Below are 27,318 nucleotides of genomic sequence, written 5' to 3'. Positions count from 1 at the left end.
AGACCCAGTTATCTCCTCATAGAAGGCAACCCAGGTTAGTCAGTCATGACTTGCCCTTGGTGAATCCATGCTGACTGTTCCTGATCACTTTCCTCTCCTCTAAGTGCTTCAGAATTGATTCCTTGAGGACCTGCTCCATGATTACTTCCAGTCTAGTTACTTCTTTTGTGGAAAAACGGCTTTGAATTTGCCACTTTTTAGTTTCATTTAATGTTCCCTTTCTCTTGTGTTATGAGATAGGGAGAACATAAAAATGCACTCGTGTTATGAGCCTGAGAAATCCCAAACATGTTCAAAATAGTTCTCCCTGACATCAGTCTCTAGAGTACAGTTATTATTCAATATGTCGTGGAGTTACAAAAATGTACAGAATGATTAAAGTTTTAAAAAATACTCACTCTAATTGTTGGTTGAAACCAAGTTTGTGTGTTTGTATCAAAAGCATGAACATCGTTATGCCATCCCCAAAATATCTGCCCTTCCTAAAAAGAAGAGTGAAATATCTAAAATTATGTTTTTACATTTACTTCATCTCATAATCCTTTTGTTTTATCAAAAAGAATTAGGCATAAAAGTGACAAATTATTTTCTGTATTTAATCAGAGTAAGTACAGGCATGCACTAATTTTTATTTAAAAAACACACATGGGGTAAAATTTTCAAAAGTGACAAACATTTAGGTGCCTAAGTCTCATTGAATGTCAATGAGATTTAGGCCCCCTTGTGCCAAAGGCACTTTTAAAAATGGCCATACTGGGTCAGACCAAAGGTCCATCTAGCCCAGTATCCTGTCTTCTGACAATCATCAATGCCAGGTGCTTCAGAGGGAACGAACGTCATAGGTAATCATCAATTGATCCATCTCCAGTCGCCCATTCCCAGCTTCTGGCAAACAGAGGCTGGGGACACCACCCCTGCCCAACTTGGCTAATAACCATTGATGGACCTATCCTCCATGAATGTATCTAGTAATTTTTTGAACCCTGTTATAGTTCTGGCCTTCACAACATCTGGCAAAGAGTTCCACAGGTTGACGGTGCATTGTGTGAAGAAATACTTCCTTTTGTTTGTTTTAAACCTGCTGCCTGTTAGTTTAATTTGGTGACCCTCAGGGAGTAAATAACACTTCCTTATTTACTTTCTCCATATCAGTCATGATTTTATAGACCTCTATCATATCCCCATTTAGTCGTCTATTTTTCAAGCTGAAAAGTCCCAGGCTTATTATTCTCTCTCTATATGGAAGCTGTTCCGTACCCCTGATCATTTTTATTGCCCTTTTCTGAACCTTTTCAAATTCCAATATATATTTTTTGAGATGGCGAAACCAGATCTGCATGAAGTATTCAAGGTGTGGACGTACCATGGATTTATACAGAGGCAATAAGACAGAAAATATATCTATCCCTTTCTTAATGATTCCCAACATTTTTTTGACTGCTTCTGCACATTAATTGAATGTTTTCAGAGAACTATCCACAATGACTCCAAGATCTCTTTCTTGAGTGGTAACAACTAATTTAGACCCTATCATTTTATATGTATAGTTGGGATTATCTTTTCCAATGTGCGTTACGTTGCATTTATCAACACTGAATTTCATCTGCCATTTTGTTGCCCAGTCACCCAGTTTTGTGAGATCCTTTTGGAGCTCTTCACAGTCTGCTTGAGACGTAACGATTTTGAGTAGTTCTGCGTCATCTGCAAATTTTGCCACCTCACTGTTTATCCCTTTTTCTAGATAATTTATGAATATGTTTAATAGTACTGGTCCCAGTACAGACCATTGGGGGACACCACTATTTACCTCTGTCCATACTGAAAACTGACCCATTTATTCCTACCCTTTGTTTCCTATCTTTTAACCAGTTACTGATCCATGAGAAGACCTGCCTTCTTATCCCATGGCATCTTACTTTACATAAGAGCCTTTGGTGAGGGTCACAGGTTTTCTCAAAATCTAAGTACACTATATTCACTGAATCACTGTTGTCGACCCCTTCAGAGAATTCTAGTACACTGGTGAGCATGATTTCCCTTTACAAAAACTACGTTGCCTCTTCCCCAACAAATCATGTTCATCTGTGTATCGGATAATTCTGTTCTTTTGAGAATGTGGTGCAGGCTCCTAACATTTAGGAACTTTAGAAAATATTGCCTTCAAACATTTAGTAGGATATGCTTTGTATAAACAAAAGCTTTTATTCATTAGTAAGACATTTTTCTGATACATTAATACTAACATTTGATGAAAGGGGTCTGTTCACTCCTTGATGTATCTAACTCTCGTTAATGGCAACAACAATTGAACATGCATAATGATTAAACAGACTTCTATGTCATTTTCTAATTATGAATATTGTAAACAGAGCCATCCCTTAGGTACGGTGAATCAGGTCGACTGCCCTGGACCCTGTGTTTTGGGGGGGCCTGAGCTTCGATAAAATCATGAAGAAGTGGGCTGGGAGATGAGGCAGGAGGCAGGTGAGCAGGGTGAGGACGTGAACGGGGAGGTGAGCGTCAGGCCGACGGGGAGGAGGAGAGCAGCGGGCGAGCGGGGGGGGGCGAGGAAGAGCATGGTGGCCGCCGGCAGCCCCCCTACTAAAACCTCCCCCCACCGCCTTCTGCCCACTGGCGGGCCCGCTGATCAGCACCTCCCCCTGCCTCTCAGCACTTACTGTGGATCAGATGTTTCATGGTGTCAGGAGGCGCTCAGAGGGAGGGGAGAGGAGTGAGGGCGCAGTGTACTCAGGGGAGGAGGTGGAACTGGGTGAGGATGAGCCGAGGTGGGGTAGGGGTGGGAAGAAACAGGGCGAGGGTGGAGCCTTGGGGGAAGGGGTGGAGTGGGGGCGGGGGCTGGGGGAGCACCCTCCACCAGATTAGAAATTCGGCACCTATGACCCAGGCCCCGCACTCCCATAGGGATGGCCCTGATTGAAACAATTCACTATGGGAATCTAAGTGGTACTTTGTTCCAGGCATCTTATGGTAAAGGTATTTACTTTGGATAATAAATTAAGGGAAGGTATTTATGGACAGATAAAGCTGTGAGGCTATAAATTCCCTGCCATTACTTCAAAGAGCTCAATACTAGAATTTTCTGTAAGTGGAAGCATCTAATTGGAATAGAGCTATTTCACTTTTTCTACTTTAACAACACTTTGCTTTTACTTTATCTAGGGGAGTCCAGGCTTGGGTACTCCCAATAAATTATAAATTGAAATCACAATTAATTTTTCAAGATTCAGTTCTGTATTACTGTTGATGCAATCTAATAGAAACAAACTAATGAAAGAACAATCTAATATCAAATGGCTGCAGTACAACATGATTATTTTACATGTCTGCTGAGATTATTGTAATCTGTAGATGTGGAAGTATGGTAAACCTAGTTTGAATTTATGCACACACAACAATAAAAATTAGAAAAGTTTTCAAAAAGTGAAAAACCACTTTTTTCAATTATCCATACATTTAAAACAGCTTGTATCATTAACCTCACACATTTTTAAAAAATCTCCAATGACCTAAAACATTTTCATTATGAAGTATCTCTAAATAATCATCTCAGGGTGAAATCCTAGCCCCACCAAAGTCAATGGGAAATTTGACATCCACTTCCATGAGGCCAGAATTTCACACCCTAGTTTTAAAAAAAAAATGGAGTATAGCCCAGAGTTTTCCTAAATCCAATCCTGGTGCAAGCAGGTACAGTTCCATTAACTTAAATCACTGTTCATCACTCCCCTGAAGAGGACCTCCACTGTACCCCCGCCATTCACCCTCACAATATTGCCCACTCTACCTGCTACACAGAGGAAAGACATCAGCTTCTATTGTGTATACCCTGTCTAGCTGTTTTTAAACCCAATATATACACCATACTATCCTGAGATTTCTCTTTCAATGGAGTTAACTCTACTAACTCCAGGACTGAATCTGGCCCCTTGTTTTAGTAGCTGTGGTTCCTTTAATAATAGTCATGTGTTTAATAAAACTTTTCAACAATCAGAAGGCACTATGTATTTTAAACAGTAAAAAATCTTACCCAAAATGCATCATGAACATCAAAACAATCACTCAGTTCATTGTATTTCCTACATCCATAACCACCAAAATATATTAATCTGGAAGAACAACAACAACAAAAAAATCTATTGAACTTGAACTTCATTTGTTTTAAATGAATGTTCAATTTGATATTTTGATAAGCTACTATATTTAATTTTATTATCATAAATTTCAATTATCTGTACTATTAATGATTAAATGTGTAAACAAAGAAAAATATTACATACTGTATATAATTACTATACAAACTTTGTGTTGCTACACACATAAACATGCCTGATAGAAACCCACAGAACCAAGGAAATGAAATTAAGCTACATGCTCTACTCTTCCACGCACAAGTTTATCGCACCTCATGATTGCCAGAACTTCTACACACCACAGAACAAGTCTTAACTCTGCCCCCATTTCACCCTTCTGCACACACACCTTTACCAGATCATATTTTTTTCATCACTAGTGTTTGTGAATGTTTGGTGTTGTAGTTGGTTGTTTTGGGAGGTGGCAGTTTGATGATGATTTTGTGCAGAAGGGAGGTTACAAGGAATGATGGCAGGCTGGCATCCCTAAGAAAGCAGAGTTACAGCAGCTCTCTAGATATTTCCCAGTATTGTGCAAGCTTCTAAGAAATACTTATCTTCAGATTCACATCTTCTGAGGACTGATGGCAAATTTTCAAAATGGAGCGTAGTTCGCCCCCAAATACGTACATTTAACAAAAGTGTTCAGTTAGTCACAGACTTCCACCTGAAATGGATGGATCTTCATTCTGTACATAAATTAAACTTTACTTTGAATTAATTAATTCATGCTCTTGAACACCCTGATATCAACAGCTAAAATGAGATGCATGGCTGCATACATGTTTATACATACTGCGGCTAATTCAGAGTTTCAAAACCAACATGCAGTACTAAGTACTAAATGTACTGGGGTTTTGAGGTTTTTCTGTCACACCCTGGAGGACCTAGAGTCCAGAAATCAATAAATGAATTAAATGAATTAACTGTTTATTTTGTTCATTATATATCATGTAACTCTTATTTGTTTACAATAGCTTTTACAGCAAATAGCCCTTATATACAATTAATTTATTTCTCAGTGACCAATTCTACCACCATACCTAACTTTAATGGTTAATATAAAATCTTAAGAAATTTTACACATTTGTTTTTTAGTTTAATATGTTCAAATAATTTAAAGAACTTTTACAACCAATTTGGCTAAATATGCTAAGAAGCATTTACAATACAAATACATAACGTGTATTCTCAACTTTGCTCTTTGTAGCAGGGAGTTATTCATTGAAATACCCTTTGTTATTGTCAATATTGTTGCAAACAAATATTATTTAAAATTATACTAAATCTAAGAATGTTTTATTGCATAATCTTTGTAATTTCATAAGCAATTAAAAATTCTGTAAATGAACTTTAACACCAGTTTAATAAGTCATCAACTAAATAAAAATAAGTATGATTATTCCTATTTTACAGGTGGTAAAACTGAGAGACAGAGATGTTAAGAGATTTGTCCAAGGTCAGAGAGTAAGTCACAGTCTGAATTGGACTTCCAGTTTTGTGTTCTACCTGTAATATAACACTTCTTCCCTTTGATAAGTAGGTATTAAAAATACTCTTGATGTACCTGTCCTTATACACCCAACAGGAAAGCTTGTCACGAGGTGTAGGAGGTTGACCTTTAAAGTCTGTAATTTTTTTCCATCTATATGTTCCATTTCTTGTTCGCAAATTAACATAATACAGCTTAAAAGAAAAATTATAATATTTTAAGTATAAAATAAATGATTTTGCAGAATCGAGCACAAATCAGCAATAGATATGATTACAAAAAGCAAAAGAAACAATAATTTTCTTATATAAAAAAAGAAATGTGAGTGCAATTGACAAATTATAATGCTTATGATAGTAAGAGATTGGTTCACTGACTAATCACAACTAAAATTCAGGAAGAAGAAGCAAAATCTGCCCCTCTCAGCTTTGATAATGCCCTTTGGGTGAAATCCTGGCCCTGCTGAAGTCAGTAAGAATTTTGCCATCAACTTCAATGGCACCACTATTTCACCTGTTAGTCTCAGTCTAATGGTCTGTCCACTGATTATAAATTCAGTGTACACAGAACCTAACTAGGTGCAGAAGTGCTGCAGATTAGTTGAACTATCAAACTCATTTCACTTGTTTTCTAATCCACACTGAAATTCTGGTTTCCATTACATTAATCCACTGAACAACCCATTTTCCCCATTTCATTCCTTATTAGTAATTAATTATCTAAAATCAACATGGAAACTATCAGTCATATGTTAAGGTTAACTAGTTTTTATCTGACTATCCTAGAAATGCAATGCCACTTGCCCACTAAAGAGCAAAGAAAAAGCAACAAATGTGAGGTAAGTCTAATTATGTCTGCAAATGTATTTTTCTCATAGAAACACAATTAATTTTGGAAATACTAGCAAACTTGAGAAATCAAAATAAAAAACAAAACATACTGGGCATTATCTTGCAGTCTTAACCCAGCCAAAACTGCCAGTGCAGTCAATAGGAGATGTACAGATGCAGAGGGACTAAAGAATCAGATCTTCAATTTAAAGTATTTTAAAGTGCATCTTTTCTAAAATAAAACCAAAATCTCACCCTTAGATTTTTCCCTCTAGTTAAATGCTTTGTTAAATGAAGTTCTACTCAGAAACCCAATAGGTAAATGAAGTTCTGCATTAGTAGTCATTCGATTAAAATACACTCCAGAATTAAAAGATTACAATACCAGATTACTGTATCCTTTATCATCAAATCCGCCAAATATATACAGCTTCCCATTAATGCAAGCTCCACAGCTTCCCGACATAGAAGTAGGTAGCTCTCCTTCCATTAGGTGCATTGTCCTGCCATTTAGTAAATATATTAAAATCTCATAATTTTGCTCCCAAACAAACCAAAATACATCAAAAGCAAAGTAGTACTAGTAGGAGATATAACAGGATGGGAACACACAGTTGCTCTGGGAGAAGGGCACATTAGCAGTCTGCTCAGCACTATCAGGTGTGCTCACTGAAGATAAAATCTTTTTTGAGACTTTTTGCTGTTAGCTCTAGCAAGTCTCTACTGAGCATGTGCAAATTGCAATTTTTCAAATGCTTATAAATTGGCCAGACTTGGGTGGATGTTATGGCAAAAGCCATCCCCTGTCAAATTTCAAGTCCCTGCATCAAAGCATGGAGCATTTCAAAGATAAGGGCTCAATAACTTTTTAGCTTGGGCAAAACTCCATATTTTTCCCTAGCCTCATTCTTAAGCAGCCATTTTGGCTGAAATTTAAAATATTATATTATATCGCAGACACCCAGCATGGAAAATTTCAGCCACATAGCTAAAGTTTGGCAGAATTATATGCAACTAAAAACAGGGTCTGATAATAGGAAGTATCAGGCAATCTTAATAATTGGTATCGCTACTAGACCCACCTCTCCAAGATGCGTAAATACAATTTGATGTAAAACTTAAATATTATATTGCTAGTGATGTGAAAGATTTTAATCTGATTTAAATTTTAAAATACATTATCTATGCAAACATATTTCTGATATGATTAAGTAACAACAACAAAAAGAAAGTAATCCTAAATGGATCAAGCACTCTAATCTTGTTGTATTAATATTCATTTGAACATAAAAGTTCATTTAGCCAATATAAATACATAAGTCGCTCTTTACATTTAACAAGTCACAAACTATATTTAAAAAGTTAACATTGGAAACATCCCATTGAAAAAAATGACTGTGCTTACATAGGTATTTTCTTATCTGAAGACGTTATTCCAAAATATACATCAGATATTAAATGTCTACACTAAATGAATGCAGGCTATTTAAGCAGCCAAGAGACATGAAACAGACCTCATTTATGTATCTGAAATAATTTTTACCATAGGTAATAATACTCAGGTCTAAATAGCACATTTTGCAAATTTATTAAATATAAATAAAATGGCTTACCATAACCCACTATCAATTTCATAGAGCCAAAGCTCATCGTTAGGCAAATACACTTCATTTTCTTCAATTGACTAAAAGAAAACAAATATGCAAAATATTTAATCAGTTATGTATTATGTCACTACAGTTCAAAAATCATCAAAATACAAGCTAGTTGGGAACATTTCAGAACTTTTAATGAGACAATTCACGAAGATTGCATACAATTTTTATACTTAATGTGCGCTCCCTGATCATTTTAACTGGAACAGCTCAATAACTCTAGTATTTTATATTTAACACTGTAAGTTCAAAACAGGTTTTTATTTTTGAAGCATTATAAAAAATAAAGCATATACATGTCTACCCCGATATAACGCTGTCCTCGGGAGCCAAAAAATCTTACCACGTTATAGGTGAAACTGCATTATATTGAACTTGCTTTTATTTGCCGGAGCGTGCAGCCCCGCCCCTCCGGAGCACTGCTTTGCCGCATTATATCCAAATTCGTGTTATATCGGCTCATGTTATATCAGGGTAGAGGTATATGCAGAATGGTGTCCCTATGCAATAGTTTTATTAATTGCTTAATACCAGTTCTACTCACTCACTTTCACGTGGATAGACTGGGAAAAAAGCAAGTTTGGCTTTGCAGTAAATGAGAGAGAGGGAGAGGAGTAGTTCCATATTCAACTAGCAATAGCAGTTTAACGCACAGTGACCATCTTGTAGGAAATGTAAAAAGCAGTAGCAACTCAGGAAAATGATTAAGTGCAGTCAAGAAATATAGTAATTATGACTAAAAGCCAGCACATTTTGGATTGTAGTTGCAACATGAAGCAAAGCACAGCACAACCAGTACAAGAAACCACCCTTAGGCAAGCTTATTTTTTAAGAGACTACCCCAAAGTATCTCCAAAATAGACTAAAAAGTGACAAAGAGTCTTATAGCACCTTATAGATTAACAGACGTATTGGAGAATAAGCTTTCGTGGGTGAATACCCACTTTGTCAGATGCATGTAGTGGAAATTTCCAGAGGCAGGTATAAATATGCAGGCAAGAATCAGTCTAGAGAACAGAATAGAGAAAAGCTATCTGCTCTTATTAGAATACTATTGATTAGTAAGTGTAATTAAATAACTGATCTTTCCTGGTCCGTGGAGTGGTTACTTTAACCAGTTTTCATTGTATTGTAATCCTTGCTACCCAAATACACCTGTATAACGTTAAAGATGACCTGTAAAGGAATAAATAATTAGGTTTGTACCCTTTTGCTTCTTTGTGATATGGCCTTAAATACTTTTTTAGAGGGGGTTTTATGTTTTTATTTTCCCCCAATAGCAATTCAGGTCTTGTCTCACCTGTGTTTCCTGAAAGTCTCTATGGATGGCTAGACAACTAGTAAGATGATAGCAGTGAAATCATGAAGTGAAACCTTATTAATTGAGAGGGGCTGGAATTTATTTTAAGACTGCATTTTTTAAAATACCATTTTTATTCAAATACTTGAATAAAGACTTGAAAGAAATTTTTTTTAAAAAATGGGATTGCAATACCTTGGGCCCTTCAGTTGAGGACTCAGATCTCTCAATCAACATGTTTGTATCCTCCAATAATGACATATAGCAAATGAGAGACCAGAATTTAACTTTTGGATAAGCAGACAGACCATCAAATAAAAAAAAAACACTTAAAAAACTAAGGGTTTCTTTTTATATCATAAAGAAAGGCACAAGATCACTTTTTGTTTGCTTTGCAAGCCATCTTTAATTGGGAGGATTTTCCAGGCATAATTGAAAAGATCTGATGACAGATCTGAGTGAAAGAGGTTGTGTGTGGTGGTAGGGGGAGAGTGGAAGAGTACAGGAAAAGAAGAAGGCAGAGATAAAAGATCTTAAGCTATGGAATGCCATAAAAAAGAGGAGAAGCTTAAATTTAATGCCAGAGATAGAAAACCTGGGAAGGTTTTCAAATAGGGGAGAATGGTTGGGAATGGAAAATTATTTTGGCAACAGTGATTTGAATGAATGGAGGGAAGAGATAGGAAGTCCGAGAGAAGGAGGTTGCAGTATTAAGGTTGGTGATAATTATAATATTAATCAGTGTCTTTTACAGTGTAGGCCTGACTTGATATGAGTAACTGGATATGGGTGAGGCCTCATTTCTTGGAAGACAGGATTAGGGAGATTAGCAGGCTGAAAACAGAACATATGCACTAGCTAAAATAAGGGGGAATCATCCAGGGAGTCACTTGCAATGGACAAGATAAAATGGATAAGATAAGCATGGAACATACGATGAGGTAGAATAAGTCATGCATGGACAATGGATGGGCAGAGCATGCCGCACAGAGACTGGTTACTACAAAGTGAACAAGACAATTCCAAAATGTCTGTTACAAAGTATCGTAAATGCAATATAATGTGTAAATGTATATAAAGGAAGAGGTTTGGTGTGTAACCTTTGATATGTGGTATGCACTGTATCCACCCCCTATGCTTAAGTCTGATCAACTCAGAGTGGCTTTGCTGTATGCCAAATAAAGGAACCTGAGTGATGAGATTGGAATCAGACTGAGTTCCTGGGGAACCAAGTGGAAGAGGTCTTGGGGAAACACCAAAAGGCAGTAGGAATTGAGAGCAAGGGAAAAAATATAGGAACATAGCAGAGGAAGAAGCAGAAGGATCTAGAAAAAAGTCTGGATGAAAGGGGAGAAGAGAGAGAAGAATCAAACTTAACTCCAAGGTAGTAAGCCTGTGCAATGGTTTCTTACATTAACATCTTTACTATAACTGATACCTTATAATTATTTCCTTCCAAATCTGGGTAGTGTATTCTGACAGTATAACTGCCACCTTTGGTTACATATGGAACCAGACTTTTGAAAGCACATGTTAGGTTCTGTTCTCAGATGTACAGTTTGCAGCTTTCACAATGTATAAGACCACATAATGTGTAAGACCATGTGCAAATGGATCTGGGGGCTCCTGTGGTGGGAAACCAAGCATATATTTATATGAACAAGCCCTGAATTAATATAATTGGTGTTAAGAATAAAAATGCTGATTTCACTGAATGCTGGTCAACTGCAAAGTGTCATGCTAGTATTAATAAAGCACTTTATATCTTTAAATAACTGTTAAAATAGTGACCTAATCCTCACAACACCCTTGTGAAGTGATAGGGACAAATTAACAATGCAGACAGAGGTCAAAGCTCACATTTTCAGGAGTGTTCACTACTTTTATGTGCCCAGTTTGAGACAGACTGGGAATCTGGGCCATTGTGGGTGACTTTGGTGGTGCTGAGAACCCCACAGCTCTTCATGGGAAAACCCTTGAAAATCAGACACAAGTTGTCTCAAGCTGGTCTCCCAAAGTCAGTGAACAGAGAATTAGGGTACATAAAATTAGTAAACACCTCTGAAAATGTGTTTGCCCAAGGATATCCAGCCAGCACTGACAGAGGTAGTGTTAAAACTGAGGATTTCCCAGCTATCTATTCTGTGCTTAGCTCTGTGATAAAGAATTCTTAAACATAAAACTACTGGAATTTGGATATTTACTTAGGCTTGATTATTTAATAGGATATAAATGAAAATACAAAATACTGCTTGTGCTATTTGAAACGTTACCACAGGCATTGGACTAACAGAAAGGGAGACAGTGGTTCTCCATATTTTGCCATCAATCTTCAGTAAAACTTTCAGTGGAATGAACTGCATGCTTGTGTTTGTCTGGGGCATAGATGCCTATGTTTGAAGGTGTGATGCATGACTGGAAAGGGTTAAGCATCCTGCAAAAAAAATAACTCGAAATTCAATCCTTAAGGACATATGGGGAGATAATGCTTGAATTTTTGTGTATTTACATATATATTGGTAGTGATCAACAATGTAATCAAACAATCCCTGTCTATGCTGTATTCTGTTAATTTAAAGATCAAAAGGACATCTTCACATTTAAATGAACTGTAAACATAGGATATTGCTGTATTCATCTCCTAGAAATGTATAGCAAATCATCTGTGAATGGTGGAAAAACAGGCAAATGCCTGATATTAATCTGTGTGGGTAATTACCAGTAATGCTTAGGAAATGGGTCCACTTCAAAGTTCCCATGAATGCCTATTGTTTGCCAAAGCACTTCACGCTGTCAAAGATGGCCTGAAACTGTATAAAAAATGATTTGGGTCCTGATCCTGTTTATCTCAGAACTGCTTGAAGCTTCATGCAGGGGAAGCCTAAGCCATAAGGACTGAGATCCCAGTCCTGACTGGACGACCCTGAATATAAACATTGGACTACAACCTATGAACTATTTCTGAAAGAACTCTGCATTTACAAGCTCTCCATCTCTGCTATGAATTTGAATTTCAAGATTGTACTCAAATCTGTACGTATACTGATCTTTTAACCATACTCTCTATCTTTTCTTTTTTAATAAATTTTAGTTTAGTTAATAAGAATTGGCTATAAGCGTGTATTTGGGTAAGAACTGAAATATTCATTAACCTGGGAGGTAATGTGTCTGATCCTTTGGTATCGGTAGAACTTTTTTATATGATGAATAAGATTTTCATCAATCTTCATCATATCTGACTTGGGTATCTAGGGGACGCCTGAGGCTGGGTTACTTTCAGGGAACTGTGTTGTTAGCTTCTGGATAATCAGTAAGATATTACAGAATCTGTTTTGTGCTGGCTTGGTAAATCTAAGTGTTGGAATATCCACCAGTTTTGGGGATTGTCTGTCCCATTCTTTGCAGTTCACCCTAAATGAGTGACCTCAGTTGGCTCCTTTGGGACTTCGGTCACAGAAGGTTATTAAGGATATTTCAGACAAAATTCAGACATGGTTAAATTGGAGAGATTCCGGTGACTTCAGTGATATTGCACTTGTTTACACCACAACTGAATATGGCCCTCTGATGGAAAAATATGGATACCTCTTATCACCTTACTACTGACTTGCATTACAATTAATGGATTTTTTTTTTGAGGGGGCAAGGAGGAAAGATCTTTACATAAATAACAGTTTTAGTTAAAATATCAGGGGCTGTCACTCTGAAGCAGGAACATGAGCTACAGATGGGGAACCCTGGACGGATGGCAAATTATGGCACATAATTCATTGATTCATATATCACAGATTCATAGATTCCATGGTCAGAAGGGACCACTGTGATCATCGAATCTAACCTTCTATATTACACAGGCCATACAACGTCTCCAAAATAATTCCTAGAGCATATATTTTAGAAAAATATCCAATCTTGGTTTAAAAATTGGCAGGGTGGAGAATCCAGCATAAGCCTTGGTAAATTGTTTCAATTGTTAATTACTCTTACTGGTAAAAAATTACTAGGGCAGTCATGTGATAAAAAAACACGATTAATCACACAATTTAAAAAATTGCGATTTAAAAAATTAATCATAATTAATCGCATGATTAATCATGCTGTTAATAGAATACCATTTATTTAAATATTTGTGGATGTTTTCTACATTTTCAAATATATTAATTTCAATTACAACACAGAATACAAAGTGTACAGTGCTCACTTTATATTTTTTATTACAAATCTTTGCACTGGAAAAAATAAAAGAAATAGTATTTTTCAGTTCACCTAATACAAATAATGTAGTGCAATCTCTTTATCATGAAAGTTGAACTTACAAATGTAGAATTATGTAAAAAAACAACTGCATTCAAAAATAAAACAATGTAAAACTTTAGAGACTACAAGTCCACTCAGTCCTACTTCTTGTTCAGCCAATCACTCAGACAAACAAGTTTGTTTACATTTGCAGGAGATAATGCTGTCTGCTTCTTGTTTACAATGTCACCTGAAAGTGAGAACAGGCATTGCATGGCATTGTTGAAGTCGACGTCCCAAGATATTTACGTGCCAGATGTGCTAAAGATTCTTATGTCCCTTCATGTGTCAACCACCATTCCAGAGGACATGCATCCATGCTGATGACAAATTCTGCTTGATAATAATCCCAAGCAGTGCGGACCGACGCATGTTCATTTTCATCATCTGAGTCAAATGCCACAAACAGAAGGTTGATTTTCTTTGTTGGTGGTTCAGGTTCTTTAGTTTCTGCATCAGAGTGTTGCTCTTTTAAGACTTCTGAAAGTATACTCCACACTTCCTCCCTCAGATTTTGGAAGGCACTTCAGATTCTTAAACCTTGGGTTGTGTGTTTTAGCTATCTTTAGAAATCTGATATTTGAACCTTCTTTGAGTTTTGTCAAATCTGCACCAAAAGTGTTCTTAAATCAAACATATGCTGGGTCATCATTCTAGACTACCATAATACAAAATATATGGCAGAATGCAGGTAAAGCCATGGAGCAGGAGACATACAATTCTCCTCCAAGGAGTTCAGTTACAAATTTAATTAACGCATTTTTTAAGCAAGCATCATCAGCGTGGAAGCATGTCCTCTGGAATGGTGGCCAAAGCATGAAGAAGCATAAGAATGTTCAGCATATCTGGCATGTAAATACCTTGCAATGATGGCAACAAAAGTGCCATGCGAATGCCTTTTCTCACTTTCAGTGACATTGTAAAATAAGAAGAGGGCAGCATTATCTCCATAAATGTAAACACACTTATTTCTCTTAGCAATTGGCTGAACAAGAAATAGGACTGAGTGGACTTGTAGTCTCTGCAGCAAGGGAGATTTAGGTTGGACATTAGGAAAAAGTTCCTAACTGTCAGTGTGGTTGGACACTGGAATAAATTGCCTAGGGAGGTTGTGGAATCTCCATCTCTGGAGATATTTAAGAGTAGGTTAATAATGTCTATCAGGGATGGTCTAGACAGTATTTTGGTCCTGCACGAGGGCAGGCCCTGGACTCGATGACCCCTCGAGGTCCCTTCCAGTCCTAGAGTCTATGAATCTATGACTATAGGATCGAAGTTTTACATTGTTTTATTATTGAGTGAAGTTATGTACAAAAAAGAAAGCTACATCTGTAAGTTGCACTTCACGATAGAGATTGCACTACAGTACTTGTATGAGTGGTGAACTGAAAAATACCATTTCTTTTGTCATTTTTACAATGCAAATATTTGTAATCAAAAGTAATATAAAGTGAGCACTGTACACTTTGTATTCTGTGTTGTAACTGAAATCATTATATTTGAAAATGTAGAAAAACATCCAAAATATTTAATAAATTTCAATTGGGATTCTATTGTTTAACAGTGTGATAAATTTTTTTAATCTGGTATCTACGATTAAAGAAGGATGTTGATAAATTGGAGAGGGTTCAGAGAAGATCCACAAGAATGATTAAAGGATTAGAAAACATGCCTGATAGTATAGACTCAAAAAGCTCAATCTGTTTATTTTAACAAAAAGAAAAGGTTAAGGGGTGATTTGATTACAATCACACGGGGAACAAATATTTAATAATGGGCTCTTCAGTGTAGTAGAGAAAGGTATAATATGATCCAGTGGCTAGAAATTGAATCTAGACAAATTCAGACTGGAAATAAGGGCTGTAATTTTTAGGGCTGTTGATTAATCGCAGTTAACTCATGCAATTAACTCAAAAAAATTCATCATGATTCAAAAAATTAATCGCAGTTTTAATTCCAAATTCAAATCCAAGGAACAGGTTTATTTTAGCATGGGCGCAAAATGCCACACTCTAGTGCAGTGGTTTTCAAACTTGTTTTCTGGCGACCCAGTTGAAGAAAGTTGTTGATGCCTGCGACCCAATGGAGCTGGGAATGAGGGTTTGGTGTGTGGGAGGGGCTCAGGGCTGGGGCAGAAGGTTGAGGTGTGGGGGTGAGGGCTGCAGGTGGGTCTGGGAATGAGGGGTCCACCTGCCTCTTGCAGAATGTTCTTTCAATTCCTCTGAGAACTGAATCCCCAACAAGGATCATCTGTCTTCTTTGGACAGTTGTAGAACTCTTTATGGGAAAGCCTGATTTTCTTATAGGTAGGACCAAGCTGACATCAAGAGATGTGTCCTGTACATCTCTCCATTCCCTTGCACCAGCTGGATTTTGTTTCCAAACAGGACCTGGTATTGAATGGAAACTACTGGCTGTGTGGAATTCTTCCTACTCCTCTTCTCTCTGAGGGCCACAGCCTGACCATCCTTGTCTATTTCCAGCCATGTAGGATGCTTCCATGACCTCTTGCTTCTGGTCATTACAAACCACTAGGCTGCATCTCGGACTTTCTTTCTGACTCCTTCGTGGCCAGGTCTGTTCTTTCTTGAATCTGGGGTACCAGTGTTTCCTGAACCTGATTGTATAGGAATGCCTCTGCTTCTCAATACTATCTTCATTTGCCCCTCCAATCCTGTAGCATGGCCACCAATTTGCATTTCATAAACAGGAAGTTGCTTCAGGCAGTAAAGAAAAATGGTACCTCCGTTACAGGTCATCAACACTGTTCATTGCTGGCCATCTTGAAATCGCATGTAGAATCAAATCTGGAAGGAAAACCTCTCACAATCTTTCTCTTAACTCCCTCTGAAACTCTCCTATTAGCTACCCTCTGTTCAGGGCTTTTGACTTTGCCTAGCAAGTGACCAAGTCTCCCTGCTTAGCTCAGTTCAACTCTGCCCCTCACCACCAGGGAGCAATTAACTACTCAGAGACTTCAAACAGCTATGCTGATCAAAGTTCCAAGGGTTAAACCTCATGGCCTTTACCAAGGCACCAACAAACAGATCCATTTCAGCTGCTTACTCAGGTACCTATGGCCCAGCTGTGCAGAACCTACACAGAGAGCAAACAAAGAACTCACAGCCAGATCAAATCCACAACTCTTCAAGTCCTGCTACCTCCAAGCACAGATTCCACAGCTATACCCTCTGAAACTCCTGTTAGCTGCCTCTGTTCTGGTGACAGTTAACACCCTATAAGTCTGGTGTACTAAAGTGTCAGGGTGGTTTATTTGTGTTACACCTTCCATGCTTAGTGAACAATCACATTAGGTACCATTGCAGAAAAGGTGGCTGGGGACAGGCGGGTATGACAAGAGTCCCTACTTGGGATCCCCTCCCAAAGCAGTTGCTAAATGTGACTGGGCGGACAGCACATAGGTACAAATGAAAGCATTTTTGCTAAGGAACTCTTCCCTGAGCAGATGGGAAACAGGAAGAGGGCCAGATATGTGTGGGTGTGTGTTTTATTCAGAAAACCACTCCCCATAGGAGCAGATAGGAAATGTGAATAGGGCACAGGGGTGTGTGGGATATTTATCAGGACACCCCACTGGAGCTCATGGGAAGTGTATCTGGGACGAGAGTGAAGTCCCCACGCTCATCTTCAAGCCTTGGGCTCCCTGGAGGAAACACGCACGCGCCCCTTCACCTCGGTTAGGCGGCCGTTATGGCCGTTGAGAATCCAGCGCAGCAACAGGAGCGTTCGACAGCTGAGATTTGAAACACCCGCTCCCTTCCCGCGCGGGATGTCCCGCCCCACCAATCAGCAACCGAATTGACGTAAAGAACGTGCACGCCTCTTCCCCCCCCTCCACCCCCGTGTTGCGGCTGCAGCCCTGTCACGAGGAACAAGGCTTAACCCGCAGTTAGCAGTAGCTTCTCTGGGGGCAGCGGAGGAACCCGGGTGCTACTAACTGCTGCTCCAGCCCAGGATGCCGTAGGGCAACAAAGCCCACCCCATCCCGATGCCCCAGGCCGCCTCCTCCCAGCTTACCACGTATCCCCCCCACACATAGAGAAAGTTCCCATCCACCACGGCGCAGTGGCCGCTCCGTTCCTCGGCCACGCAGAACTGCTGAGACGCAGGAGCACGCGCCGCCATCTTATGAAGGGGAGGAAGGGAGGCGACTACTGCAACGACCGCGCCCCGCCACCACCTTCTGGAGCGCCACCTGCTCTCCGCCGCTTGGTCACCTCAGGCGGACGGGAAGCGGAGAGGGTCCAAACTATGGGGAGTGGCGGAACGAGCAGCACGGCAGCGCCTCCTTCTCTCCCCCCGCCCCAAATCAGGCGCTCACGTGGGAGGAAGTGGGGGGGCTGCGGGATCAGGGTGGGGTTTCGGGACTAGGTACGTGTCTGTGTGGCTCTGCTCCCTCCACCTGTTTCTCGAGTGGGCCGCTTACTGGTAGCAGGTCGAAGTGGGTGTAGTTTGCACCTCATGTAGAGGGCGCAGGCCCCTCTGGTGTGCCGGTTTGCTCCCCCTTCGGACAAAATGAGAACCGTCTCATAGTTTTGCCTTAGCTCATCATGGGGCACATTGTCGCCCCAATCCCAGGGCAGCAGGACCTCAGGCACCCAACATCCAGGCCCGCTGGCTTTGAAATTGAAGAAGTGATCACATGGGGTCGCGAGGCATGTGCACCAGGGGTTTGTCTATATTACAAAATTTTATTGTGCTTGAACGTGATAGTGAATGGCCCACTTAAGATGATGCTGACCATGATTTGTCCTAATCTGTGCTGACTGCTAAATTGTGGTCAGTGGCCTTGTGTCATCCAGCGTTGGTCAAACACAATGGGAACAAAGGAACTGTTGTACTGTAGTGGGTCAGACCCATAAGCAAGCTCATCCATTACCTGTTTCTGATATGGCCAATATCAAATGTTTTCAGAGAAAGGTGCAAGAAACCCCACAGTGGGCAGATATGGGTTAATCTGTGCCCCATTATAGATTTATCCTACTCCTTATTAGAGATTAGTTTAAATGCTAACGTTTATAGCGTTGCAAATAACATGTAATGGAGACAAACCCCATGGAATAGTAAAATCCTGTGGTGCACAAGATCTGGAAAGAATAATTTCAAACCCTTGGAAATCTTAAAAGAGTACATTTGGGGATGCCCCAGCACCTCTGATAAGTTACTTGCGTATCATAATAACTGGAGTGGTATAAATACATAGGGCCTGTGTCTTCAAACCTGTGGCAGCATATTTGAAAAGTATTAATAGTGCTACAACATGAAACTAAAATCACAGGAAATGTTATAAACGTTCTTTAATTACACACCATTTTAATTTTCTCGTCTAGTTTTTGTTGTCTTCTATTATTAGTTTAATTCACACATTTAGTAGATCACTGCCAGTTATGGGCTTTAGCAGCTTGAAGCCATAAACTTGGAGCTCTACTTTATCCTGCCAAGAATTGAGAGCTCTGATTATGCTATTCCAGTGACACAGCTTGTTCTGTTGAATTTATTTTCATCTGTGTTGCCTTCTCTGCAGGTGCTATTTACATTGTTGCACACGCAGCAAAAGACAGGGCCCTAGATGAAAAGAAAGGCAATAGAGACCCAGTGTTGTCAGAGGAAACCCTAAAATCAGTGCCGTAATGAGGGCAAGGCAAGTGAGGCACTTGCTTCGGGCGCGGAAGATGAGGGGTGCAGAAAGTCTCTCCTTCGGTGGCAATTTGGCGGCAAGTCCTTCCCTCCGAGAGGGACCCGCTGCCAGGACCGGTGCAAGGAAGTTTTGCGCCCTAGGCGAAACGTCCACCTTGTGCCCCCGCCCTGCAGCCCTGCGGCAAGTCCCCGCCCCCCTTCACCCTGAGGCACCCCTACCCCCGCAGCAGCTCCCCGCCTGCCCTGAGGGCCCCCCCAGGAGCTGTGCAGCCCCTCCCCACCCCAGCTCACCTCTGCTCCCCGTCCTCCCTGAGCACGTAGCCCTTCTCTAATTCTCCTCCCAGGCTTGCAGCACCAAACAGCTGATTGGTTCTGCAAGCCTGGGAGGCAGAAGTGGACCAGTGACCGCACGCTCGGGGAGGAACTGTTGTAAAAAAAAAAAAAAATTGGGGGCACCGCTTTTTGGCGCCCCCAAATCTTGGCACCCTAGGCAACCGCCTAGTTTGGCTTAATGGTAGCACCGTCCCTGCCTGCTGCTGAATTGCCATTGGTCGTCGGCAAAGGAGGGGGACGACACGTCCTGTTGTTTGGCAGAAATTCGTTGGCGGGTCCCCCAGTCCCTATCAGAGGGAAAGACCTGCTGAATTGCCGCCAAAGAATAGCAGCAATTTGGCGGCAGGTCCTTCCCTCCGATAGGAACCCGCTGCCAAAGAGCCAAACATGCCGCCCCTGTTCCTTGCCTTGGGCACAAAAATCCCTAGTTACGGCTCTGACTAAAACTAACACCCATAGGGGACAGGAAGGTTGCTACTTGCATAAACCAGCCTGGAAACACTTTTGAGGTTTTTAAATTATGTTTGGTTTCAGGCACTGACTTTCCAAAGTGCCGGGGGGTGCTCGACCCCTGGCTGTGCCCCAGGCCTCTCAGGTACAGAAGAGGAAACGAAGGAGGGAAACTGAAACCATGGCAGGGACAGAACTGTCCAGAGGTTGACAAATTCTTTTGGTACCCCTGCAGTTTCTAGACAGCCACATTTAGAAGGCCAGAATAACTTTTGGACCCTACCCTCCATGAACTCCAAAAAAAGAAATGTTTAATTCCAACTCTTAGATCATCTTTGTGAAAAGACCTGCTGAAATGTTTCACTTATATTACCAAAAGATAGTGTAGAACCTACAGGAGAGTGTAAAAACCTCTCAGACGTGTACTGGCTCTAATAAATATTATGTGCCTTAAAACTGCAATTAATTCAATACATTGATTCTGCTTTTTTGAGTTTTGAGGAGAAACAAAAATGGTCCTCCCCCCCCATGGCTCAATATCAGAGATGATGTGTAGGATCCCCCTCGCCCAGAACAGAACCAAGGCCTGAATCTGCTGCTACTGGGAATGGAGGCGATTGTAACAAAGATGCTGATGGCAGGGGATACAGGCCTCCAGCGTTACCCTCCCTACAAGCACCGCTCTGCCTTGCCCTGCCCATCCGAGCTACCCAGTGCCCCGCGCCGGCCCCGGCTGAGAGGAATTAGAGCAAAGCTTGAACTGTCCCGTCCGCCGCCCCGCCTCATTGGCAGGGCCCAGGCCCGGCCCCTAGAGGCGGGACCCTCGCCGTGTGGCGCCGACTGTTCAAGATGGCTGCAGAGAAGCTGAGGAGCAAAGTGGGCTCTGCCTTCAAGATGCACGGTTTGCTGCTCCGAGCGTGAGTAGCCGGCCCGCGGCCGGGCGCGGGGTGGCACAGAGCGAGCGGGAAGAGTGGCTGTGTCACACGAAGCCCGGCAGACCCCAGGCAGGAGAGGCGGGGACATGCCGCGCTGCCTTCCCATGCCCGGGAGGCGGGGAGCGGCTGACAACAGCGACTCCGACCCCGTCCCAAGGCCACCCTGTTCCTCCTCCCGACCCTGGTAGCCCCAAGTGGGGAGAGCCTGGTCCGCCCGCGAGTGACCCACCGTCCTCCATCACCAGTGGGAGACACCGACACTCAAAACCACATTCCTCAGTGATGTTCCCAGTCCACGTAATGGGCCCATACAATAATCTGGGGAGGTGGAAAATACTTCTCTCCAGGCTAGAGACAGCAACAGTCAGGCGCTTTAAGGTGTAGTGTCTCTTCTGCACAATAGTGAGAATGCTTGGTACAGATCTTATCGGCTTAGGCCCAGAGCTGCACAGGTATTTAGGCTGTTGACTTCCATTGAAATCAGTGGAAGTTAGAAGGGTACCTGTGAGGATCTGGGCCTTAATGTTGGTGTTATACTGGAACAGAAGTAAAACTCTTCCTGTTAGTGGTTGAAGGAATCCTTTGTCATTTTAAATACAGTCCTCAGTATGGAACCACTAGTCCTGCTCTCACTCCCCAGACACGCTTGGGGTGTATAAGCTTTATACTATCTGGTGTCATTTCTGTTCCTGCAACCCAGCTGTCAGGCTTTTATTTCTCTTGCACTTAGAAGTATTGTAAACAGAAATAATAGAGTACTCACTTGTGGCTTACTAAATAAAAGCCTTGAGAATAGGAGTAGGTTCATGCTACAGATTAGTGTTTGTCTTTTGGGCATGAGATTTATGACCTATGATCTCCCTTTACATGAGTATAAAATGTATCAACTATGGTTTAAATCTCAAATAATTAGGCCCTACAAAGACTTAAGCACGTGCTTAGTTCCCACACTGAGTAGTCCCATGGGGTTCACAGTGCATAAAGTCAATCATGTACCTAAATTTTGTCAGGATTGGGGCCTATGGTTGCAAAGGAAATGAGTTTATTTTCAAGTAGGTTCTTCATGGAAATTAACATGGCTGTGTAGAGCATTCTGTGCATGTCAGCACCATTGGTAGGTTGATCTGATGGCAGGCCTAGAGCTAGTCTAGACAAAATCTAAGGCTATGTCTACACTATGCACCTTTTAGCAACTCCGCTGTGTTACTACAGCCGTGCTGCTAAAAGGCACGCAGTGTAGCCGCTGTTTGTAAGCAGGAGAGAGCTCTGCCACTGTCAAAAAACTTCCACCCCCAATGAGCAGCGGTAGCTTTGTCTGCAAGAGAGCTCTCCCTCTGACAAAGCGCTATTCACACCGGCGCTTTTTGTCTGCAAAACTTTTGTTGTTCAGTGTGTTTTGTTTCACACTCCTGAACAACAAAAGTTTTGTCATTCAGGTTCCACTGTAGACAAAACCTAACAGGAGGCTTGTCCCCAACCGCTAATATCCTAATTTCAGTGCTCAGTTATTTACGATAATGTGGTTCTGTTGCTCATATTTTTTTGTCTAGAGATCTTATTACAATAGTGATTCTCTTTTCCTTTTGGCTTGGACAGGGGATTCAGTTTTGCAGGGCATTACATTTTTCTTTTTTTTTAATAAATTTTTAAAAACAATTATTTTGGACAATGTCCTACAGTTATTTCATTACTGAGATTTCTGAGGATTCTAAGTTCAAAGCTCCTGGGACCCAGGGGTTAAATGTTGTGAAATATTTTGAAGTTCATACTGTTGACAGAAATGTAATTTTTGATCAGCAGTTAGATGACATTAATCACAGAATTGCTCTTCTTTAAATACTGGCCTTTAGTACGAGTTTTAGGGAAGGACTGCAGATGAAAAAAATCTTATTTTAAGTGAAATTATATATAGCTTTTTAAAATATCTCTTATATTGATCTTCCCCCCCTCTATTGCAAAATAATAGTTATATTGGCAGTGTGAGGTATCTGACAGCCCTGTCTATAGATACACATCTTAGAACTACTCTGATTGTCAATTTTTTTTGTAAGAAGAGAGCTTCTATCCTTCCTTTTCAATACTTCCTTCAGATGAGTGGGAACTCGAGAACTGTGGGAGCGAGTTGGTGGTATTTTGAATATAATAATTTGAGTTTCTGGTCCAAGTGGAAGGAATACTTTTCCTTGTGTTTTCTCTCCTTTCTTCCTTTATTTCCTTTCCTTTTATATGTCTGTCTTCTCTCCCTTTTCTTTTTAACGTTTCCACGGATAGTATTCAGAGCATCATGCTTCCACTGTGTCAAGATAGTAAGTCTTCCCAAAGATGATGATGTCTCTAGGATAGATCAGACTTCGTGTTGCCTTCTCCTTAAAAGCCTACATAATAGGGTAGGACATTGGATTGTTCAGCAAGTATCCAGCCTTTAGGATCTATTGAGATAACCAAGGCCTGCTGCTTTATACTTAATTTTTCTATTCTTGGATCTTTTTCAGTTTCAGAGCATCTTTGATTTAGATGGGATCAGGATAATTATTTCTATGCTCTTTCTCGCTAATAACCACAAGCCTTATAGCAGTTGTGTGTGCACACGCCAATATTATAATAGTGACTATAAAGCATATATTTTATTTATTGAATATTAGTTTCTTATCTTGGCTAACTTATTTTTTCATTCCAATTAGTGAAGCTAATAAATATCTTACTGAAGCTCTTCAGTCTGTCAATGAATTAGAGCTTGAAGATGTAATAGAAAACATCATTGATGCTGTTGAAAAACAGCCTTGTAAGTAACAGCCTTTTTTTTTTTTTTGTAAACCAATCCTGCCTTTATGTTATCTGTAAAAAGAAAAACCTACTGACAGCTCACTAAGGTGTTTGTTCTAGTCAAGCTGTTACATATATTTACTGTTGACTTCTTGTTTTGCTAAATATTAAGGTTTATCACTTCATCAAAAACCAATGTAATTTTGCCACTTTAGAAGTCTGGTAGCCCTGCTTCTCCTGACTGTCCCAGTAGCAGTGAAATGATTTAATTCCAGGTCATGGCTTCCATCTTTAGGAATTTTGTGCTTTCTTTGGAACTCAGCAAAACTATGCACTTTTCCCCACAAGGAGGTACCACTCTTAAAGTGACAGCATTATCACTAATGATAGAATTTAACTTCAAAAATATAAAAATATCTCAGTTGGACACAATGAAGACTACAGTTTGTTGAATGTGCAGATTGTGTTAACCTATTTGAATAATTACATGAACCTATATAAAAAGCTTTTGAAACAATGAACCTGCAGTATATGAAGCTTCTGTAGGCTATTCTGGCAGGCTTACAGGGACTAACTATAATGATCTTGTTCTGAATTCTGAGTGAATTAACTACAGATACAGTATGAAGATTTGTGTAGAGATGTAGCTTTCTGCCAAATATATTTAATGAACTGCCTTTAGAAATTTGCTATAGAAAATTTAGGGTACCATATATAACTTACTGAAAATATAATGATTTGTAAAGAATATTTAAGAGACACTATGAAGGAGGATATTGAACCATTTTTGTAAAATTTTTGAAACATATTTAATTTGATACTTGTCATTTTCCATAGGCTATAGTTTTAATCTTATGAAATGTTCTTTTCAGTGTCATCTAATATGATTGAACGGGCCACAGTGGAAGCCGCAGTCCAGGAATGTAGCCAGTCATTAGATGAAACTATGTACGGTGATGCAAATTTATTTTTATTTGAAATTTATGGCTAGATAGTGTGCATTCACTGATTTCTTCTTGGGGAATAAATGTCAGATGTTTTCTGCAATGCTAATAACACAATAATTGTTCTGTGTTTTTTGTCTTCTGATATTTAATTTAAAACTGACTAATGTTCTTTCTTAGGAAATTTTCTTCCCAAGTATAGATCTGTAGGGATTGTGATATGGCTCTAACATTCTGAAATTAAAATGCTATACATAGTATATATTGAATATGCACCAACAAAAATAGAAATAAACATTTTTGAGAATGAACTTTATTTTTGTGCATTTTCAGTTGAACTTTCTCTTTTTCATTATTACTCATCAAAATTATTATTTTTCTGCATTTCTTAAGATATCTTTTGTTCTTGAAACATTTAATGATGCTCTTTTCTATTCGGTTTTGCTTTTACTAGACTGTTACTGTATCAGAGGGGTAGCCGTGTTAGTCTGGATCTGTAAAAGCAGCAAAGAATCCTGTAGCACAGGATTCTTTGCTGCTTTTAGACTGTTACTGAATTTTGAAAACTGTGACCTATTATTGCGGCTGTTGAGAGTATTATGTATGTTTGTGTGATACACACACACAGATAATATGAAAGGATTTATTTAAAATTGTGTTTACTGGGATTGTAATACAAACTGACTAAAGCAGATAAATAATTAAGTCAATAAGGTGGTACAACCCCATAGTTCCTAGATATGAGGGCATATCCCCATTTGACTTGGAATACGTTCTCTTTTGCCTGTTTGTTAGAACTGTAAAAACATAAATAGTTTGTTTCACATACCTGCTCTCACATATTTGGGTCTCAATCCTGAAGAGAAATCTGTGTGGGTAGATCCTGGTGCAAAGTACCTCTGAAGTCAAAAGAGCTCTGTGGACCAAAGAGTCTCTCTTCCTTTATCTCCTGAATTCTGCTGTGATAAACTCAAAGACAAAGCATCCGTCAAGACATGTTGTTCCATAACAATGGCATTTTCTCCCTTAGGCAAGGATGGATGTTTTCTGCCTGTAAGATTCAATATGTCCTGACATTACAAGTCAATTCTGTAATTTTTATCAACTCTGAAGCTGATACAATTATAAGAGGATTAAAAACTTAGATTAATTGTTGGAAGGGAATCAACAATAAATTCAGTGGTATACAACCCTTCCATGAAATGGTATGAAAAGTAGCATGCATATGTAGTAGCCACTTCATAAAAATTATCTTGACCATACCAAAACTATTTTATTTAACTAGGTACCAGTGCATATTAATAAATAATCTTGAAAACTTCTGTTCGAAAAATTTGGCAATTTTTGTGAAAGAAAGAAAATAAATTGTGTGCTTTTCTTTCTCTTTAATTTCCATTCAGAATTTAAAAACAATATTTTCTGTAAATAAAATGCAGATACAACGGTCAGTGGTCGGAGGAGGAGACTGGAAAGGAAAAGGAATGAAAGAGTTAACAAAAGGGGTGTGTTAACGTTCTTTTACTCAAAACGAGGTTTCTGTGGAGCACTGAAGTTAGCTGTTTCCTTGGAATAGTTCTTTTCTCAAATAAAGCTTTAAATGTATTGTGATTTCAGAGAACACATTTTCAATATTATCGGAGCCTTTGATGTTCCACGTTATGTTTATAATTCAGAAAGGAAGAAGTTTCTACCGTAAGTCTTTCCATTTCTTGAGTCTCAGCTGCTATTTTTCTGACATTACTAATTGTCCATGTATCAAAGCCTTTATTATTGTATAGCTAAAATTGCCATCTACAAACTTTCACTCTTGGTTTGTGTGCTGGATGATATGTAGATTCAAGATGGATGATATGTGATTCAAGAGTGAATATGTTGTGGACACACTGCCTTTAGGAAACTGATTATAACAAACTCTTCTTGAGAGAGAGAGAGAGAGTGTGAGTTTTTTGTTTGTTAAATAGGGTTTCCAACTTCTATGCAAAATTAGTTGAACTCATTAGGTTACTCTGTTTTAAAGGTCATGGTGAATAATGGCAGGTAAATATATTTACAACTGGGCCATGGGTCAAGTCTGTCTCTTTCAGTAGCATGGAATCAAAACAGGTAATCTTTGTTCTGTGATGATTGGTACAATACATGCAGTTCTGCTGGTGATGATATTGGCCCTAAGTTGTATGTATTTGTCTGTCACGTTTTTGGTTTGAACATTTTGTTATATGGTATTTGATGAGGGGCAGAAGAAGTCCATATAGCACTTAATCCATCCCCTTCGATGAAGTGGCTTTCATGCCTCACAAAATGTGTGTTGTTTTTTTTTTCCTATTTGTCTGATTTTGTAGTAAACTCTATAGACAAGTTACTTATGTTGAAGTACACAAAAATCTATTCATAGCTAATTGATGTGTGAAGGAATTTACACCTATTTTCCTTTAGAGTAGAATCTTTTCTTAACTTTTGTTCATGATTCTGCTGGCCTATCAAAAGCATCCTGCATGGTTGCTGTAGATTTTT

General features: G+C 39.5%; 2 protein-coding genes across 4 annotated transcripts in view; one reads left to right on the top strand and one right to left on the bottom strand.

Moving 5' to 3' along the window:
- KLHDC1 (kelch domain containing 1) overlaps window positions 1–18,068 on the bottom strand; it is a 63,593-nt gene extending 45,525 nt beyond the window's left edge. For 2 of the 3 annotated variants that reach the window (XM_075065739.1, XM_032768754.2), the window contains exons 1-6: window positions 17,763–18,068; window positions 8,087–8,157; window positions 6,859–6,976; window positions 5,719–5,837; window positions 4,049–4,127; window positions 399–482 (exon numbers count right to left, since the gene is read on the bottom strand). In XM_075065739.1, the coding sequence (XP_074921840.1) occupies window positions 399–482; window positions 4,049–4,127; window positions 5,719–5,837; window positions 6,859–6,976; window positions 8,087–8,157; window positions 17,763–17,870 (579 nt within the window). In that variant the 5' untranslated portion in view covers window positions 17,871–18,068. The remainder of the gene's footprint in view (window positions 1–398; window positions 483–4,048; window positions 4,128–5,718; window positions 5,838–6,858; window positions 6,977–8,086; window positions 8,158–17,762) is intronic. The other variant, XM_032768755.2, reaches the window with a different exon arrangement.
- Window positions 18,069–21,003: 2,935 nt separating this feature from the next.
- POLE2 (DNA polymerase epsilon 2, accessory subunit) overlaps window positions 21,004–27,318 on the top strand; it is a 33,824-nt gene continuing 27,509 nt past the window's right edge. The window contains exons 1-4 of the mRNA XM_075065738.1: window positions 21,004–21,082; window positions 23,782–23,882; window positions 24,736–24,811; window positions 26,422–26,499. Of these exons, the coding sequence (XP_074921839.1) occupies window positions 21,015–21,082; window positions 23,782–23,882; window positions 24,736–24,811; window positions 26,422–26,499 (323 nt within the window). The 5' untranslated portion in view covers window positions 21,004–21,014. The remainder of the gene's footprint in view (window positions 21,083–23,781; window positions 23,883–24,735; window positions 24,812–26,421; window positions 26,500–27,318) is intronic.

Source organism: Chelonoidis abingdonii, chromosome 4 (genome assembly GCF_003597395.2).
Source record: "Chelonoidis abingdonii isolate Lonesome George chromosome 4, CheloAbing_2.0, whole genome shotgun sequence".
In the NCBI taxonomy this organism is placed as follows: domain Eukaryota; kingdom Metazoa; phylum Chordata; order Testudines; family Testudinidae; genus Chelonoidis; species Chelonoidis abingdonii.
This window is presented reverse-complemented; position numbering and strand designations above follow the sequence as displayed.